Source organism: Uloborus diversus, chromosome 2 (genome assembly GCF_026930045.1).
Source record: "Uloborus diversus isolate 005 chromosome 2, Udiv.v.3.1, whole genome shotgun sequence".
Lineage (NCBI taxonomy): Eukaryota > Metazoa > Arthropoda > Arachnida > Araneae > Uloboridae > Uloborus > Uloborus diversus.
In genome coordinates this window covers 21,402,049-21,423,607 of record NC_072732.1, presented here as the reverse complement: position 1 = coordinate 21,423,607, position 21,559 = coordinate 21,402,049, and the positions used below count along the sequence as shown (strand labels likewise).

The following is a 21,559-nucleotide window of genomic DNA, read 5'->3' as shown; positions in this document are numbered from 1 at the left end:
ATCAAATTTTTGAAAATATTTAGGGTACTGATTCCCCTTAATGTCGGGTATTCATTATTTGAAGAATTCCTTTAAAAGGTTCACGAAAAAATCTCACACAGTTTAAAGAAATAGTTCTTTAAGTAAGTAACAAAATGTAATGTCAACCAAAAGGCATTCAACTGTTAGTTACGAGATTTTTTGTTTATAAAATGATGTTATGTTTGGGAAAACCTAACCTGTCAGCATCGTAATGGTGTGATTAAGATCAGTGAAGTCTTCAGGAGTTAACCAGGTTAGCTTTGCTCCAACTAATTGTAAGGTTATGAACGCTGTGTCTCGTCATAGAGATTATTGATAAAATATCTCACCAATGAAGGAAGATGTTATGGTTTATCAGGTGGTATTTTATGAAGTAAAAAAACGTCATCACAGTGGAAACTAGTGGTGGGCATCAAGGGCACCCATATAGGGGGCAAGGGGGGGCTCAAGCACACCCCCTTAGAAATTAGACTTTCTTGCTTTCCGTACATTTTTCTTTGAAAAAATGTAAAAACATTTCTTTTCCAGCAATTAATGAATAATTTATTTAAAATGTCAAATTTTAATAACTCTAATCTGTTCTGAAATCGATTTCTATGGGGTAAATATCTTGCTAACCCATGGGGAAAATGTCTGACCCCCCCCCCCTTGAAATTTTGCATATGGGCGTCCTTGGTGGGTATAATCGAGTTCTCATAATCGAGTCACTCGAAGATCATTCGAGAACTCGATTATTACTTCTCGATTATCAGACCTCAAGTTCTCGATTATCAGACCTCGAGTTCTCAATTATCAGACCTCGAGTTCTCAATTATCAGACCTCGAGTTCTCGATTATCACAGCTCGAGTTCTCGATTAACGTATCTCGAGTTCTCGATTGACTTGTCTCGAAGTCTCGACAATCACATCTCGAATTCTCGACTATCACATCTCGAGTTCTCGATCATCCCTTTCCGAGTTCTCGAGCGATGGACTGTTCGAGTTCTCGATTATCACTTTCTGAGTACTCGAGCGATGGAATGTTCGAGATCTCGATTATCACTTTCCGAGTACTCGAGCGATTGACTGCTCGAGCTCTCGCTCTGATGTGAATTTCTCGAGATGTTGAATTTCTAGTTCTCGAAACGTCAAACACTCGAGCAGCTCTATCGATATGGTAATCGAATGAACCTCTCAAAAGTTGACTTCTGAAGTGATTCCAGTTGCAGGGGCAGATCCGTTATTAGGGGGTCAGAGGGCTGGCTTTGAAAAGTTAACGTTTTTACTTATGAATGGGCGTGGGTTTTGTTGTCTTCCTGAAAAAAATTGTTGAGTATATACCCTTTGCCCCATCCCAAAGAAAAATGTGAAATGACCGGTGCCCACATTGGAAGGGGGTCATGACACAGACTGCACCATTGAAATTCTTAAGAGATGTTAGTGTTTTTTGGGTGGGAGGGGGAGTATCTTTCTTGAGGGGGGCATCAGTTTTTAAGAGGTACACAAGCACACTTAAGGAATGGGTACCACTCTTATCTAAATGGTTTTATGATCAAATTATTGCATCTCGAACGTTTCATTCGAATAGTGTAGTAATTGAATACTTGATTATCAAATGATCTTTCGGGATGATTTGGACGTCCAATGTTTTTGGGCGAAAGGTGTTAACGAATGAACACATGGTCCAGTCTATGGGTGACATGAGTTGTCTGTCACGGTGGTGGAAGTTACGGTTGGGAGACGCTAATAAGATTCTAACTTGAGGTATTAATATTAAAATTATATTTCATGTAAAAAAAGAGGGAATACTTTAGTTTAAAACCTGAGGGGACCTCTTCCCCGCTTACGTCCACCTTCGACTATATCATCAGGTAATGAACCCCGAAACGTGTCTCTGCAGCAATCTGTATATTTGTGCTACAAAAGTTGGTTATTTTCTGTAACTTATCGGAATAAAGGTCGGAATAAATGAAGTCCCCAAAAAACGTCTGTGTGTTTGATCTCGCAAAACTCGAGAACTACCCGGCCGATTTTGCTGAAATTTTTACAGTTTGTTCCTTTTTAAGTCCTGAGAAGGTTTGCTAACCAGTTCGAAAACAATTCATTGGATAGTTCTTTTTTTATTCCAATTTACTTCCAATTTTCGCATAAATTCCCGAATATGGGGGTGAAAAATTACTCGCAAATAGTAATATTACATATCGTTAGCAAAAGTAGAATTTTCCACGTTCTACGCAATTTGTTTCAATGCTTTAACTTTATTATGGCGGGAGTTATTTGCGTTTTTAGCTCGAATTTTTTTAGGCTCAGCTGAAATTTAGGCACTATTTCTTTCATTAAATAAATCAATAAAAAGTGAAGGAATTGTCCCACAGCTTTTTTTTTTTTTTTTTTTGACGCCATTGGAAAAAGCGACTTTTTTTACTCCAGATCTAACTCGACCTATGGTCGAAAAAATAAGCTTTTATCTCGAAAGGAAAAAAAGTTACAAGCCTTTTTAAATCAAACTTAAGAAATCTCGATTCCATTCAAATTGTGAACCATTTTCTTTTGCATTTTCATTCCTTAAACTTATTTTATTTTGTGTTTCCATGGTTACGCATTTTAAATCCATCTTTCTGGATTTAATTTCTTAAAAGTATTTTAATATCTGTCGTCATTGTTTGGAAAGGAAATCATGATGTTTTTTAAATTTAATTTTTACGCCTGATTGTGTAATATACGTCACTTGACACAATTTTTATTTTCAAGGTAGACCGGGCAAAGCCGGGCAACGCATCTAGTTTATTAAATTTTGAATGCAACAAGTGGTTTACTTCTCGTGTAATTCACTCGTAGGAAGAGAAAATAAAAGGCGGGCAGGGTTGCCCAGCTAGGAGGGTCATGGCGCAGAATTCGCCATTGAAATTTTCAGAGGGGCTTTGAGGGACATTTGCTCTTTTGGGGGGTTGTTGCTCTCAAAGGGTCTTCATGATTTTTGAAGGGGGGCGCCCTTGCTTTTAGGGGGTAGGCAGCCTTGGGGGGAGTAGTTATGACGTAAACAGCGTGATTAGAATTTTCAGGGGATTTTTTGTCTTTTGGGGACATTGCTCATGGGGAAGAGCTTCATAGGTGGTGTGCCATAGCTCTTGGGAGGGATGTATTCGGAATGATTTTAAAATCAAATGATTGCTTCTAGCGGTCTTTATTCGAATGGGGGTTATAATTGATTGTTAGGCGTCGAGTTTTCTAATATCAAGAGATTCCTTGATAATTGAACGCTATATTTTCACACGAAAATTATTAGGGAATCATCATATGAGTGGATTTATGGGGGGCACGGGTTGTGTTTTTCAGTGGTGAAAACTTGAAATCAAACGTAGAGAAACGCTTATCATACGTAATCAGTGAGCCCCTTTTGAGGACTAAGGCCCCTATAGTGGAAGAGCCGACGCATCCGCCATTTTGGAGCAAACTTATCCAGTGCCTCGTAGCGTTAGCATTGCTGCCGATGTTTACATTTCTTCAGCATGTGTTGAATTGAGTCAAATGGGTGGTTGTTCGGCTGTTAATTGTGTAAACAGCTCCAAAAAAGGATTTCGGCTCTTCAGATTTCCAGCAAACGCAGAAAGAAAAAAGAAATGGGTAAATGATGGCACGCGAAGTGACTGGCAGCTTGGAAACGACGCCAACTGTTTCCAAAATTTCGCCAATGTTCACCTTCACACCCGACTCTCTCGTTCCCTGTTTGGCGAAGGATTGCCAATAAAGGTAGCTTTCCCTGTTGTACGCTTGCTCCAGAATGGCAACTAGACCCCACTAGGAGTCTACGTACCAAATTTCAACTTTCTAGGATATATCGTTCTTGAGTTATGCGACATACATACGCACATACATACGTACATAGAGACGTCACGAGAAAACTCGTTGTATTAACTCGGGAGTCGTCAAAATGGATATTTCGCCTGTCTATACGTTCTTAGGCACTTATCCACGTGTGGTCGAGTCGAAAAAAAAAACTCATCATTCATTCGGGGGTGAGTAAAATGGAAATTAAGGTCGATTTTTGAGTGAAAATCTTTCTACGAATACAAGACTTCCTTTTTTGTAAAAGGAAGTAAAAAGAATTTGAATAAATTCGTAATCTTACGTCAATGCGTACTCTTTCAATCCTATTGAAATGGTATTGCGAGACTGTACCTAGAAAGTAGAGAGAAGGAGGATGGATGCTTTTTATTTCCTTTTACAAAAAAAGGAAGTATTTTATTCGCGAAAAAATTTTCACTCAAAAATCGACCTTAATTTCCATTTTACTCACCCCCGAATGAATATTGAGTTTTTTTTTCGACTCGACCACACGTGGATAAGTGCCTAAGAGCGTATAGACACGCGAAATATCCATAATGATGATTCCCGAGTTAATTACAGCGAATTTTCTCGTGACGTCTGTATGTAAATATGTGCGGATGTGCGGATGTATCTCGCATAACTCAAAAACGGTATGTCCTAGAATGTTGAAATTTGGTACGTAGACTCCTAGTGCGGTCTAGTTGTGCACCTTCTCTTTTGGTTGCATTCGGATGTTTCTAAGGGGGTCTTTTGTCCATTTTTGGGGGGAAATCGTTGTTAATTTCGATGTAAACTCAAATGGTGTTATAATTTGTCGGACACTTGGCGATATATCGCCAGTCGTTTGGTGATTCGCCACAAATTTGGCGATTTTTTACATTTTTTAAAATCTGGTTTCAATTTGGCTACTGTTGGTGATATTTAGAGAGTAAACTATTGAATCACATTAAAATTGCCAGTAACGGGAAAATGACATTAAATTGGAGTAAAAGGAAGTCATGTGATGCACACATCAGCTCGTTTGTTTTCAAGCCTGTATGGAAATCAGTTTTTTAATTGCGTGGGAGAAATGTAGTGCTAATAAAATACTCGTGCAAATGGCGTGTAACAAGCTTAAGATTATAAAAGCTCGTACATGTTGATTGTTAGAGAATGTGTCTTCCGTGAAAACTGATGTTTGTTTGATTTTTATTTCAGGAATTTCCGGTGACAGTTCTCTAACAATCAAAAAGTACTCGGGCTGGTCCTGATGAGAACGTGGAAGGACTTTGGGACATTTTATTCCTGTGCCAAGAACGCGGACGTTCCACGCTGAGACGGAAGCATTCACGCCCCCGTTGTATATCTCACGATTGTATATTCACAGCATATATATATTCAATAAATTTTTATTGTGTACAAATTAGATGTGATCAGTTTTCTCCTATTCCTATTCAGAGTCACAACTGACTTCAACTGCATTTATGTCGAGGACTGCATACTAAGTGCCTTGCCTCCATTATTTTAAATACCGATAGATGGCAGCACCATCACCGGATCGAACAGTTAATGAGAATTCAGAACTAGTCCAGGAGCTAATAGCTACGTGGTGCTAGCACCCCCAGAGGTATCGTTTCACTTGGAGAACATTGAGACCACGAGCATATTTAACGTCGCCCAGTCCCCTTTAATGACGACGGTGGATCTTCGACTATCGAGATTTGAACTCGGGACCCTCCGGCCCCGAATCCGACACTACCACGGTCCATCAGTTTTCTCATTACTCTGGCACATACGAAGTTATTTTGTTACGAGTCCGGCACCACTTCGGGAAATCTTAAAATGACACACTTCTTGTGAAAACACAGCAAATTTATTTACAACTAGTGGTACCCGCACGGCTTTGCCCGTAATAGAAAAAATTAAAAGGTCTTTTGGTTCGCCTGTATATTAACAAATAATGTATGGTGAATTTTCTCGCCAATTGGTTTGTACCCATCTTACGGTTCCACGCTATGATAATTTCGTATCTCGCCAATCGGCTTGTGCCCATGTTACGATTCCACGTTATGATAATTTCGTAATTTACTCGTCCGTCTTATGATTGTTTTGTTCTTAAAATTGGAAAAGAAAAAGAACCACATCGAATTTTCGAAGAATCGCTCCGAGGTGCACACTCCCATGCTACAAACTAACTTTGTGCCAAATTTCATGAAAATCGGCCGAATGGTCTAGGCGCTATGCGCGTCACGGAGATCCAGACATCCAGACATCCTTCGGACATCCAGACAGAGAGACTTTCAGCTTTATTATTAAACTAGTGGCACCCGCACGACTTCGCCCGTAATAGAAAAATTAAAGGTCTTTTGGTTTGCCTGTATATTTACAAATGTATGGTGAATTTTCTCGCCAATTGGCTTGTACCGACGTTACAGTTCCACGTTATGATAATTTCATATCTCGCCAATTGGCTTGTGCCCATCTTACGGTTCCACGTTATGATAACTTCGTAATTTATGATAGTTTTTTTCTTAAAATTGGAATAGAAAAAGAACCACATCGAATTTTCGAAGAATCGCTTCGAGGTGCACACCCCCATGCTACAAACTAACTTTGTGCCAAATTTCATGAAAATCGGCCGAACGGTCTAGGCGCTATGCGCGTCACAGACATCCAGACAGAGAGACTTTCAGCTTTATTATTAGTAGAGAATATGCACAAGAAAGTCGACAACAAATGCTAAAATATCCATAGCAATTAAGTAAGTACGGTGAAACCTCTAGAAGTTGACCACTTGCGGTGCACTACTTTCTCACTTGAGATTTTCGTCAAAATCTATTTTCTCAGGACCAGTAAAACATATTTTGTTGCGGTTTCTTTTATTTAAAAGGATATTTTTTTTTGTTTCAAAAAATATGCAACCTTTTGAAATGTGTGCTTTAGTTTTTCCACATTCTTTTGAAAAAAAAAGTTTTAATTTTTTTTTCTCAAAAATGCCATTTTCAAAAGTTTTTTTTTTTAGTTTTTTAGTACCACTGAGTACTACGTTTCCTGAAAAGGAGAGCTTCCACTTTTTCGTTTAAGATATTTTAAAATCATTTGGAAAAAATGAGGGTTTTTAAGGAACTCTTTACGTAATGGCAGAACTGAAAATTCAAAAAAAAAAAAAAATCGCAACAAGTGGCCAGAAAACATTTTTGATTCAGTGTTAAGCGAAATTTTAATTTTGAGTCTCCACTTTATCCAGGAGTTTTATTTTTTATGAAAACAAGAACGCAGTCTCCAGCCGATTGGCTGCATTTCCCCACATAACCTTTCAGCGTAGCGCCAAAAGAGTCGTTAAGCGCAGTGTGCCATCTTGTTCTCATTAAATCCTATATCCTGAATAAAATGGTGACTCAAAATGAAAATTTCGCTACATAACTTAATTAAAAGTGTTTTCTGGTCACTTGTTGTGAAAAATGTTTTTGAATTTTCAGATCTGCTATTACGTAAAGAGTTCCTTAAAAAAAAACCCCATTTTTTTCAAATGCCTATGTAATTTCTTAAACAAAAAAGTGGAAGCTCTCCTTTTCAGGGAACGTAGTGCTCAGTGTTGCTAATAAACTGTTAAAAAATGAAAATTTTTGAAATTGGCATTTTTGAAAAAAATCAAAAAAAAAATTATTTTCAATTTTTTTTTTAAAGATTGAAAAAAAACGAAAGCACAAATTTCAAAATGTTCCTTTTTTAAAACAAGAAAAAATATCATTTTAAATTTAAACTAGTATGTTGTGGCCATCACGAAACTTTCTTCTATATTTTTTCCTTTTTCTGATCCCTCCCCATGCTTGACAAGGAAGCAATATTCCTAACAAAAACAAAATTACACATGCAAAAACTTGACGACCATCCCAATGTCTGAATTATTGCAAAAGCAAAGCAAAGAGCGAAAATTGAAAGTTATTTTAAAAGCCTTACTTGAATTAATTACAAATATTTTATTTATTAACAAACGTAAGATGGCAACAGTTAAAAATTTTAAATCATTGAGATAATATTTCCGATCATTTCCATACAATTAAAATCACGAGAAATACGCAGACGACAATCTATTACGATTTATCTTTCTTATTGTTGCATTAATAAAGCTATTTTTATTCGCTAAAAAAAAAAAAAAAAAATCAACACCTCTTGGAGCGATTGGAGTCAAAATTGAACCGAAGCCTGTTTACGTATGGATTCACATATATTCCAAATTTCAACCAGAACGTAGCATTACTTCTTGAGATAGGGCACTCACAATGGAAAAAAAGAACGGGCGATTGCGCTACCCCCTTTTTAGCTGTTGACACCAAAATAAAATCAGCTCTTATACCCACTAAGGGCTACTTATCAAAAACTTTTTGTTTGATTCCGTTCGTTATTTCTTGAGATACAGCAGTCACAATTGACGACAAAAAACGTTCTATAGCTCAACCCCCCTTTGAGTTATTGACACCAAAATTGAATCAGCACCTGCTCCTGTTAATGGCAACATATGGACCAAATTTTGTTTGATTTCGCCAGTTACTTCCTGAGGAATAGCAAGCACGCGTAACTCAAAAAACGTCCCATTGCTCCACCCCCCTTGGAGGAATTCGCGCCAAAAACCAATGGGCACAAGTTCACATACGGGCACATATGTGTACCAAATTTCGTTCGATTTCATGCGGTAGTTTTTGCTGTAGAGCGGCCACAAAAAACTGGTCACACACAGACGTGACACACATACATACACACACACACATACATACACACACACACACATACATACACACACACAGACAGACAGACATTTTCCAAAAATAGTCGAAATGAACTCAGCACACCTCAAAACGTTCGAATCCGTCAAAATTCGAAATTCGAAAATTTGCACGAATCCAATACTTTCTTCTATATCTTAGATATAGAAGAAAGTAAAAACCGCAACAAAATATGATCTACCGTTTTTGAGATAATGTACTTTAAAGATTTTGACGAAAATACCAAGTGAGAAATCATGACAGGACCGCCATCTTTGGCGAAAATATTAATACATGTTTCAGTACCACAAGATGCGCTACTTTAACGTTAAAAAAGAGTGTAAAGTGTGTATCAGTGTTTGGATATGCAAAACCAGTTTGGAATTTAACTACAAACTCACTTTAATTTCATGGGCGGCAAATTACTTGATTCATTTATCTACTAGCGGCTTTGCACGGTCTGCCTCGAAAATAAAGGTTAAGTCAAGTGACGCGTGTTCAACAATTAGGCTCAAGTAATAGAAGAAAATATCTACTGTAAAATTTCCCGTCAAAAAATGGTTCTTAAATTTCGTTAGCGGTTAACCTTTGAATCCTGAATAAATTAAACGCAACTCTCCAGACTTATCTCCAGACAGATATCTGCGATTTGACATCGAGTAAAGTGGTATAGATCTTCTGACACATTCAAATTTAAAATATTTAATGACTTAGTTTTTTTTTTGCTTGGTGATAACAAGCGCTATTTCGTTTTTTGAATGAACTTTTAAACAAAACTAGGTATTAAACAAGACAAAGACTTCTATCAAGAAAAAGATAAATCACCAAACAATTAAAATTATCCCATAAAACGTAAAATAATCCACGATTTAAGAAAAAATGTAATTAAACAAAAAGTGAAAAGCTAGATTAAAATCGCCCTCAAGCTGTAAAACATTTAAAGAAACCTTCATGAAAATGTTGAATAATCTGTCAAATAAAGAAACTGTAATAGAATTTATTGCGAAGTTGTAAAATACTCGAAAACAATATAATTTAAAACATAGTATTTTATTATCCAAGAAGTTTTCTTTGCAACAGAGAGGATACAAGGATTGCAATAAAATTCAAACCGCCCAATTCTCGCAAAATGAACATAGAATCTTAATAGTCAGAAAAAAACTTGACGTAAAATTAGGCTAACCATTATTGTTCCTTAAAAACACAAAACAACGTTGTTTCAATTGAAAAATTTCTGACTTGAAGTTCTCATTTCTAAAAATACAGACAAAGTAATACTATCAATGCAAAAAGATGTGATATCTCATCAAAAACAACTCTGTTGTAAAAATTTCCCCGCCAAGAAAACCTTTAACTTTTCCGCACAAAAAAAGAAAACCTGCATCCTAAACCCAAACACCCTCAGCCATCTAGTTTGCCCGCCAAGTATCTGCCAAACTATCATCCTCCCTCTTCTCCTTTTTCATCACAGCTACTTCCATTAGAACCTCCTCCCACCTTCAACTCCTCAGAAATACGGATAGATCTTTAAATTGTTTATCTTGTTTGGCGGGAAGCTTTTCAAAGTGAAGTGGTTGCTTGGTGAGCAAAAAGCTTCCCGCCAAACAAGATAAACAATTTAAAAGATCTATCCATATTTCTGAGGAGTTGAAGGTGGGAGAAGGTTCTAATAAGAAGTTAAATGTTTTCTTGGCTGGGATATTTTTACAACATGTTTTTTTTTTTTTTTTTTTGATGAGATCCTTGATTATCTTATGCTGGCAGTATAAAAAAAACCCCAAAAATAGTCAAAAGGGGACATTTTTACCTCAAAGCAAAAGCAATAATTTTGCTTGTTCACGGGTGAGAAAAAAAAAGGCAACAGATCTGATTTTATTATGTTAATTGAAACTGAGCTCGTTGGAAAACGATAAATTTCTGACTTGATAGGGATGTTTCATTAGCCTTAAAAATGCTTATAACTCTTTTCCTAATGATTTACAGCCTTTTTTTTTTTTTTTAATTCGAAAGAAGTAAATCAACTTGAGGGGTACTTTTTGCGGGCTTTCGAATGAGACCTAAGTTAAGAAAATCGGATCATTATTTCGGGTAGAAAGAGCCATTTTGCCTCACAAAATGTTTTTGAGATTCTGGAAAACACTTTTTCATATACATTTTTACGATTAAAAGTGTTACTTTTTACTTATTATTGTAGAAAAAAGTATCAACAATGTCTTATAGTTTCCATCAAGAACTTTTAATAAAATGTATCTGAAAAATGTAACATCAATTATTCCATTTAAACATATTTCAGGCGTACTGGTTCTCCGCCCTCCTCTTTCATTTATTCCCCTTCCTCTAGTTCTCAGAAAATATGAAAATTGAATTATTAGTACTACAATTTCGAAAAATTTAGGGGGAAGGAATCTCTGAACCTCTTCCGGTACCATCATTGAAGAACGCTCTCTAGGACTTCAATTTCGAAAAGTTTCCAGTGGAGAGCCCTAGTATCTCCTTTTTCTAATTTCCCTTTTAAACAATGCTTTCACATAAAAGCTTAAGTGCTTTTTGTTACTTTACGACAAAACTTGCATGAAGAGTACGCCCTTTGTGTCTCCCCCACCCTCCTCTAAAAATATTCAAAACGACCGAACTGGAGACATATCTATATAACATATTTTATTCAAATTAATATTGATACAGATAGAAATAGATTGGTTGATACCGCCACAAAATTTATCTAAGCAATCACCGAAGGCGGCAACAGTGGCGTAAAAAGGCGAACCAGCTGGTCACCGCAGGAGACTAAAAATGAAATAAGATGTTTGTGTGTGTGTGTGTGGCGCGCTTCACAGGAAAACGGTTAGACTTAGATGTGGTTTTTTTTTTTTTTTTTTTGCACTTTTTACCTTACAAACCCTGAACCAATTGCGCCAGACAAACATTTTTTCTACTGTTTAGTGTAGGAAATTTAATTTTAAATATGATGAACAAAAAAAAATTCGAAGATAGAGCAAAATTTGTATATTTTATGAATTTTTGAAAAAACCTTAATTTTGCATTTTTCCTGGACTTAGTTTTTTCGAAACTCATTCTGCAAAATGTATTAAAGCCCCTTATCTAAAATTTAAATGTGTGATAGTGAGAACATTTCACCCTCTTCAGAAAAAAAAAAAAAGTTTTCAAAAATACGCTTTTTTTTTTTTTTGAGCAATCACGATTGCTTATTGCTTTTATTTGACTGTTTTTGGCGTGCTATCATTTTATTTTCCCACCGCCACCCTCCGCACCATCACCGTCAACCGGCTCCTCACGATGCTGCTCCTATAGCGAAAGCCGTCTCCAAGTTGCATCCATGTCCTACACACACACGCGCATACATACACAACTACACACACACGCGCATACATACACAACTACACACACACGCGCACACATACACACACACCTACACACATACACAAGCACATACACACACACATACACACAACTACCCAGACATTCATCCCTGCACACAGACACAAACACATATGTCTACACACACATATACATACCCCCCCCCGCACACACTCATACACACAATTACCCACACACGTATGCAGCACACAGACACAAACAAAAATGCCTTGCCTACATACACATACCCCTACGCACAAACACACATACCCCCCACACACAAACACACACGCCTACATACACACACTCGTGATTGCGAAAAACATAATTTGAATTCAAAATGTCAAAATTCAAATTATTTTTTTATTTTTTTTACAATTTTTTAAATGCAGAACCCCCGCCCGTTTTCGCATGCCTTTAATCGGTCGAAAAAAATCATTCTTCCTTTCTGCTATGGCGTCACAACCTGAATTTCGATCTGGTACTGAAGAATCAATTTCAATCGCTACAATTTTTATTACTATTTTTTTTATTACTATTGCTTACTGCCATATTTTAACGGTAGCGCTTGCTTTTTCTTTACTTTTTCTTCGTTTACGGATTTCATTTCTTTCTTTTTTCGATCCCCCCTCCTCCCCCGCCGGACGTTTTGCTGCATCTATTTTACGTTACATATTTTCGCACATTTAATTTGATAAAAACCAGTGAAGGTGGTTTTTTTTTTTTTTTTTTTTGAAACGCTACTTTTTGCACACTACGGAGAACAAGAGATAGAGTTTTTTGTTTTTGTTTTTTTTTTCTTTTCTTTTTGATTTTGTGCTATTTAATTAAATAAAACGCACGGTTTTTAGAGTGATATTTTTTTTTGTTAGGGAATAGGTGGTTAGGTAAAACATAAATATAGATAGATTGTATTTGTAGATAGAAGCCGCCGAAGGCGGCAATCTTAGCGTAAAACGGTGTATAGAGCAACTTTAACTGGAGAAGGTATAGAAAATATTTCATTTAAATTAAGTTTGATATATATAGATATAGATTGATAAAAAAAACGCTGCACAATTTATTTAAATAGCAGCCGAAGGCGGCAATCTTGGCGTAAAAAGGTGAATGGCAAATTAGCCAAACAGCCGCCATAGACAGCTGTTTGCATAAGAAGGCAATTGGCGGGAAAAGGTGAACTAGCTGGTCTCCGAATGCGGTTAGTTACTAATAATAAAGCTAAAAATCTGGATGTCTGGATGTCTGTGACGCGCATATAAGCGCCTAGAAAGTTCGGCCGATTTTCATGAAATTTGGCACAAAACAAGTTTGTAGCATGGAGATATGCACCTCGAAGCAATTTTTTGAAAATTTGATTTTGTTCTTTTTCTATTCCAATTTTAAGAACAATTTCCCGAGCAAATTATCATAACGTGGACGAGCAAGTAACAATAACGTGGACGAACAAATTACCATAACGTGGACGAGAAAACAACCATAACATGGGTGAATAAGTTAACATAACAAATCAGCGAGAAATTCATCATCCATTATTTGTAAATATACAGGTGAACCAAATGACCTTTTACTTTTCTACTACGGGCAAAGCTGTACGGGTACCATTAGTTTCAAATATTTTAGGACACAATTTTGATAAAATTAGGACATTCATAGGACAAAAAATTTTAAGTTTTGATAACTTAAATGTAATTTATAAACTTGATTTTCGTAGTGGATGATCAAGGCTTTCAAATTCAATCTTGAAAATTACAAAAGAATGCTTTCAACGAGATTCCCCCCCCCCCCTTTTCAAAATCTTCTTTTTTTTTTGAGCAATCACGATTGCTTATTGCTTTCATTTGACTGTTTTTGGCGTGCTATCATTTTTCCCACCGGCGCGGCGCCACCCTCTGCCAGCACCACCCGTCGCGTCGGCCGGCCTCACGATGCTGCTCCTCCTAGCGAAAAGGTTGCGTCCATATCCTACACAACCACGCAAACATACACGCACCAACACACACGCACACACCAACACATACACAAACGCCACCATACACACACATACCCCTACACACATACACAAACACGCATGCATACAGACACCAACACATACACACAAATACACACAACTGCCCGCACATTCATGCCTGCACACAGACACAAACACATATGCTTACACACACACACACACATACACGTACCCCGCCCTCACGCACACATGAATACACACATACACATACCCCCCCCCACACATACAAGCACACACTCGTGATTGCGAAAAACATAATTTGAATTCAAGATGACAAAATTCAAATTAATTTTTCTTTTTTTTTTTTGAGCAATCACGATTGCTAATTGTTTTCATTTGACCGTCCTTGATGTTTGGTTCCTTTTTCAACCCCCACCGTCCTCTGCAGGTGCGACTCCTCCCGGTAGCCGCTGCCCCGGTTCGGTGGTGTCCATGTCCTACACTCACGCTCATACACACTCACACACATCCACACACGCGCCTTTACACACATACACACACGCCAACGTGCATACACACAAGCCTACTACACATACACAACTATGCACACGTAACCGCCCAAGAGGAGGGACAGGAACCGTTTCTAGAAACAAGCGAGTGGGATAGTAACCAATGAGTAGGGTCCTGTCGCAACTCGTGATTGCGAAAAACATAATTTGAATTCAAAATTTCAGAATTCAAATTAATTTTAAAAATTCGAAAGGTTTTTTTTTTTTTTTAATGGACATAATGACTACGTCATACAAAATGTAACTAGTGATGGGAAGTTTTTTAACTAAATACACTAGATCGCCAAAAGTATTGGGACACTTTCAAAAACTCACATTTTTACGGATTTCTCGAGAAATAACAGACCAAATGTTCTGTAATTTTTTTCACATAAAAGGTATACTCCAACTATCATTTTCCAATAAGAATTAAATCTACTATTCATTTTGGGGACCAGCAACAAATTGAGAAAACAAGAAAAGATTTTTGATCATTCTTCATAGTAAATAGCTGGGAATAAGCTATATATATCAGAAATGAGTTTACACACTATGTAGAGTTTATTTTTACATTTTAGTGAAAATATCTCTTATACCCACGGAGATATAAGCATTTCTTTCAAAAATACAAATTTTATTTTAAGGTTTTTGGATCATAACACGCAGAGTTTTTCGTCAATCGTTGCTACAATTTCAGAATATTTGACAGCATACAAGATAAACATAATAAAGTATTTTGAAATGAAAGGATTGGAAATTTTATGAAATATGAACGTTTAAAGCAGTTAAATTTTCATTGCGCATGCGCGAAAGATAGCAATTTATAAACTTCATAATCCAAAGCCCAGGTAGATCTTGCAACTCATAATAAAATTCAAATTATGAGTTGCAAGATCTACCTGTTCAATATCTTTAAAATTTAAAAAGTTATCAGCGATCTAATCAGCCGAATTTCAATAATTCTTGGATAGGCGACGAATCGTGAGGGATCGTTCGCAAACAATCCGTTTTTATTATGAATTACTTTGCACGATAACAGGAAAGTGTTGCCGGTTTGCGAACGACCCCTTACGATTCGTTTGTTGATCAGATTAGGGAGTGACATCTCAGCTAACATGTTATTTAGTTTCTGCTGCATTGATAAATTAACTTTGGGACCATCCATAGACAGTTGTAGCAAATTTTAGCGTTTAAACAATTATATCTTTAACTAGCTGTACCCGACGCGCGTTGCTACGCCAACAAAAAAATACATCATTATACTGATTTTCATGACAATCAATTGAACGGGGCAGAAGTTGCTCCTCTGCAGTGCCACCTGGTGGCGAGTGACTTCAATGAGCATATTATGCACCTTCTCCGTGAAAAAATACATATATATAGAAATTTTCATAATAATCGATCCAGGTATCAAGTGAAGCCGTGACTATACTCAAATTTTGTACTCACGCAGTTTGCAAGATCAATCAATCGCTAAAAATATCAAATAGAAAAAGTTTTAAATCCCCCGTTGCATGAAAAGCCATAAAACAATAAAGAAAGAATTTATTTGTTCAAAATCAAGAAAAATGGCAACAGCTAACTTCTTATCAATGAGATCTTTTACGGGAATTAATTTCTGCAGCCGATCATTTTATTCGTATTTATCCAATGGATTGTGACTTAAATTGGAATAAAAAAGGAACCATCGATCGGATTTTTTTCGAACTGGTCTATAAACATTCCCAGTACCAAAAATAACAAACGGTGAAAGTTTCAGCCAAATCTGCCGGGTAGTTTTTGAGTTTATGGATGACATACAGACAAACATTCATTTTTATATATATAGATAAATTGCGAACTAGTTCAAAACTTTTTTCAGCACCTGCATGCCCTAAAAAATGTGACTCAAAATATGGACGTACCACTTTACCTCTACTTTCTGACCAGTAGGATAAATGTATTTCCAATTGCTTCTTTACTTGCCTTGTTTTTGTTTTATCAAAGTGAATTACAAAGAATGATAAAGAAATATCCTTAATAAAGAGGGAGTTGAAATAGGGTGCAAGTCCAAAATTTATTATGTACTTTTTCTCAGATAATTTGATACTTTTTGCTTATCAGAATCATCAAAAATCTCCCTGTAAATTAGATAACTCATTTGAAGATGCAAATAAATAGCAAAACTAAGAAGACCTCCGCTTTCAAAATGTCATCTTTCAAAATGAGTGAATTTGGCCCAAAAGCTTTGGATTGCTTCATCGTAACAAAATTGTTTTCAGTAGAAGAAGAAGAACATGGAATTTATTATCAGAGGAAAATAACCAGAACAATATAAATGTGAGATTACAGGGAAATAAAAAAAACTTTAGTGCTTTTTTGCTACATTAAAACACGTTCAGATAGGAACAAAATAATTACAACAAAAACAAGATTTTAAAACTCCCTCACATGCATTAGAGGTGGGGCTAATGGGCTTCAGCCCCTCCCAAAACGAAAGAGTTTTGTACTAGTCGAGTCTCGACTTACGCGAGGGATGCGTTCCAAGACTCCTCGCGTAAGTCGAAATTTCGCGTTGTAGAAAAATGTACGTACAGTCGACTCCCGCTACAACGCGATTCATCTTACGCGAAATGGCTATAACGCGAATTTTTCAAGAGTAACGAATTTTTGAGCTGACCAATTCCGTAAGTACCGGCTTCCTTACAGACTACTAAACATTGATTTCGTGAATGTTATTACATCCCTTTAAAACCACTCACAGCGAAATTCCCACACCAAACAGCGTACGAATCGCGTTGTTAGTGCATCAAATAACCACTCAGCATCTTTCACTTATTTTGTTTTTCATTCTAAACATTAAAGTTGATGGAATATAATGCACCTTAGTGCGCTGTTTCATATAAAGTTTGTGAAGATGGAAAGAGAAAAAAAGTTTCTGACACAAAAAAAGTAATAATAAGATGCTCGATGTGCTTCAACAACTACAAAACGTCGACGGTAGCGCGACAATATTTATGAGTGAATTTTCCATACGTACAATTAAAAGTCAAAACAAAAAAATATCCTTAAAAGTTCAGAACTTGTTTCAATATTGAAGCTTATAGAGTCTAATCAAAGTAAATATTATGAAAATGGAAGCTGCTCTTGTAATGTGTATTACAGAGATTAGGAAGAGGGGTTGTTGTCATAAATGGAAACGTTATAAAAGAAAAGGGGGGAGCAACCGCATTTAAAAATGTATTAAATAAGAATTTGATCATGGAGCATAAATCATTATTTTATTATTACTAAATTCTATGCGTACCGTGTTGTTTTTCTTTATGTTTTTCCCTCCCATCGATTATTCATTTTGTGCAACTTAAAGTAGTTATGTTGAATAAAACAGCTAGCTATTTTTTTTTTTTTTTTAAATACAGTAAAAGTTCAGTTCTTTATTGAAGCTGTAATGTATAGTATAGTTGAGGAGTGCTCTTAAACAGTTTGAGGGGTGTTTACAAATGCTTAAAAGACTTTGGTATGTTTCTAAAAAATTTGAAAAACATGCATTTTCCACAAAGCGAAATTTCAACTTACGCGAGCAGTCTTGGAACGCATCCCTCGCGTAAGTCGGGATTCGACTGTATTCATTTTTTTTTTTTTTTTTTTTTTTTTGAGCAATCACGGTTGCTTATTGCTTTCATTTGACTGTTTTTGACGTTCCTTTGATTTTTCCCACCGCCACCCTCTGCACCATCACCGTGGACAGGCGGGCTCCTCACGATGCTGCACCTATAGCGAAGGCCGTCTCCAGGTTGCATCCATGTCCTACACACACGCGCATACATACATACACAACTACACACACGCATACACACACACAAACACATACACACACAAACACATACACACACATACACATAACTACCCACACATTCCTGCCTGCACACAGACACAAACACATGCCTACACACACATACACATACCCCCCACACACACACATACACATACCCCCCCCACAATATGCCAGCACACAGACACAAACACACATACCCCGTACACACCAAACCCCCCCCCCCACACACACACATAAACACACATGCCTACATACACACACTCGTGATTGCGAAAAACATAATTTGAATTCAAGATGTCAAAATTCAAATTATTTTTTTTTTTTAGAAACATATCGAAACATCCTTTAAACTGTGCACAAAATGAATGATCAATGGGAGGGAGAGACAAAATAAAACAACACGGCACGCACAGCATGTAGTAATAAGTAAATTCTGCATTATGATAGTACTGTACAATAGATATAGTAATGATATTCATGGGTTACAAAATAAAGATGGTGATGACTTATGCTTCATGATCAGATCGTTAATCTTTTTTAATACATTTTTAAATACGATTGTTTCGACTTTTCTTTTATAACTTTCCATTTACGGCAAAAGCCTCTCTTCCTGATCTCTTTAATCCACAGTACAAGAGCAGCTTCCTTTTTCATCTATATATAATGTTTGTCTGTATGTCATCCATGAACTCAAAAACTACCCTGCAGATTTGGCTGAAACTTTCACCGTTTGTTATTTTTGGTACTGGGAATGTTTATAGACCAGTTCGAAAAAAATCCGATCGATAGTTCCTTTTTTATCCCAATTTAAGTCACAATCCATTGGATAAATACGAATAAAATGATCGGCTACAGAAATTAGTTCGCGTGAAAGATCTCACTGATAAGAAGTTAGCTGTTGCTATTTTTCTTGAGTTTGAACAAATAAATTCTTTCTTTATTGTTTTATGGCTTTTCATGCAACAGGGGGATTTAAAACTTTTTCTATTTGATATTTTTAGCGATTGATTGATCTTGCAAACTGCGTGAGTACAAAATTTGAGTATAGTCACGGCTTCACTTGATACCGGGACCGATTATTATGAAAATTGCTATATATATGTATTTTTCCACGGAGAAGGTGCATAATATGCTCATTGAAGTCACTCGCCACCAGGTGGCGCTGCAGAGTAGCAACTTCTGCCCCGTTCAACCGATTGTCATAAAAATCAGTATAATGATGTATTTTTTTTGTTGGCGTAGCAACGCGCGTCGGGTACAGCTAGTAATAAATATTTACTTTGCTTACACTACTCCGCAAGCTTCAATATTGTGTGAAACTAATTTCAGAACTTTTACGGATATCTTTTTGTTTTGACTTTTAATTGTACGTATGGAAGATTCACTCATATTTATTGTCGTGCTATCGTTGACGTTTTGTAGTTGTTCAAGCATACCGAGAATCTTAACCTTTTTTTCTTTTTTTTTTTGGCAGAAACTTCCTTTTTCTTCCCATGTTCAAACTTTGGATAAAACAGTGCACTAAGGTGTCATTATATTTCATCAACTTTAATAATTAGACTGAAAAAAAATAAATAAATGAAAGATGCTGAGAGTGGTTATTTGATGCACTAATAATGCGAAGCGTAGACAAGTTTGGTGTGAGAACTTTTGCTGTCATTGATACTAAAGGGGTATAAGAACATACACGACATCAATATTTAGTAGCCAATAACGAAGCTGACACTTTCTTCCCAAAACATTCGTGTAGTCGATGAGGAATTCGCGTTAGCACTAAAATTCGTTGCTCGGGAAAAATTCGAGTTATAGCCCTTTCGCGTAAGTCGAATCGCGTTGTAGAAGGAGTCGACTGTATATAAAATGACGTTTTGATAAGCGTTTTTTCGTATTCGTGCGATGAAAGTACTTATCAACCACTTTTAGTTAAATATATAAGCGACCGGCGTCATATTTACAAAGTCAATTTTGACTGGTTTATGTAAACCATCAATCAGGTGTCAAAATAAAAACATATTATTTTGGTGAGAAAACAATTTCTGCGTTTTCATTCGCAGCAGTGCAGCAAGTTTTTGAAAGTCAGTTTCACTTTTAAATAGTTCATTACATTTTGAAGTCTTTTACTGATATCAATAGAAATGCTCTCGAAAACTTGATTTTCTATGAAAAAATCGAAGTTGGAACTGCCATCCTATAAAAAAGACACTTTTCTCAGCATCACCCCACCATTTAGCGAAGGACTCAAGGGCGTATCCAGCTCAACGTAAAAGGGGGGGGGGGCAGGCGCGTCTTTTGGGTAAGAGGGTGTCAATTGCCCCTCTCCTCCTTACATTTTGGAAATAATCTAATTTTGCACTTGTGCATGCATTTTCTTGTTTTACACTATAAAATGCATGCCCTTTGCCACCCCCTCCTCTCACCCTTGAAAAATTCTGAAATAACGGGGCTGAGGGAGGATCTTTTCTAAATTTAAACTTTTTCACGATGTATGGCAGGGGGAGTGGGTTGATAATTGCATGTAATCTTTATACACAAAGGGCTAATCTCTGTCCGGATGTCCGGGGTAAACTTCAAAACTACTGGAGGGATTTTAACCATTTTTTCACCATAGATAGCTACATAATCGGGGAACAACTTAGGCTATAATTTATTGCGAAAAAACTTAGTTTAAGAACGTCGTGATCGAAAACAGTAAACGTCATGTAATTTCCACATCAAATGGTTAGAGATTAAACCCATTGTTTCGAAAATTCGTTGCCTAACAACAGCAATATTGAAAGTAATCACAATGAAAATTTTGAATCAAGGCTTCTCCGGAGCAAACATGAGTTTAAAGTCATTTAAACATTTGGAAACTCTACTTTTCGCCCCCTGAGGGAAACATAGTAGAGAGCTTTTTTTTCCTTTTTGTGTGTGTGTACTATTTAATTAAATGACGCTAGCGCACGGTTTTTTTAGTGATCTTTGTTTTTGTTAGTTCATATTTCGGAATTCTTCAAATTTTTATATGCTTAAATTCGTGCTTTTGTGTCTAAATGAATATTCGTTGGTTCTTTATACTTATTGCTATTTTACTTTTATGGGAAAGGAAGAAGCTCGATTTTTAATCACGTCAAAGCGGTGTGTTTTGATTTTTTTTTCAGTTAAAACAGAAAACGAAAGAAAGTAGCGATTATATCCTACATTTATTTCTGACCCAGGCAACGCCGGGTATTTTTGCTAGTATTACATATTTGCAGAGATAGAATTCTTTTACGTGGAGAGTTTGTAGAAAAGTGCGTTTGGTGCTGTATTAGCCTTGTGTTAC

General features: G+C 36.5%; 1 protein-coding gene across 1 annotated transcript in view; it reads left to right on the top strand.

Annotated features, from left to right (window-relative positions):
* LOC129235105 (cell adhesion molecule Dscam2-like) overlaps positions 1–5,204 on the top strand; it is a gene marked incomplete in the record, with an annotated part of 703,156 nt that extends 697,952 nt beyond the window's left edge. Inside the window, 1 exon segment of the mRNA XM_054868789.1 lies at positions 5,026–5,204. Coding sequence (XP_054724764.1) covers positions 5,026–5,078 — 53 coding nt within the window.
* Between the last annotated feature and the right edge of the window lie 16,355 nt (positions 5,205–21,559).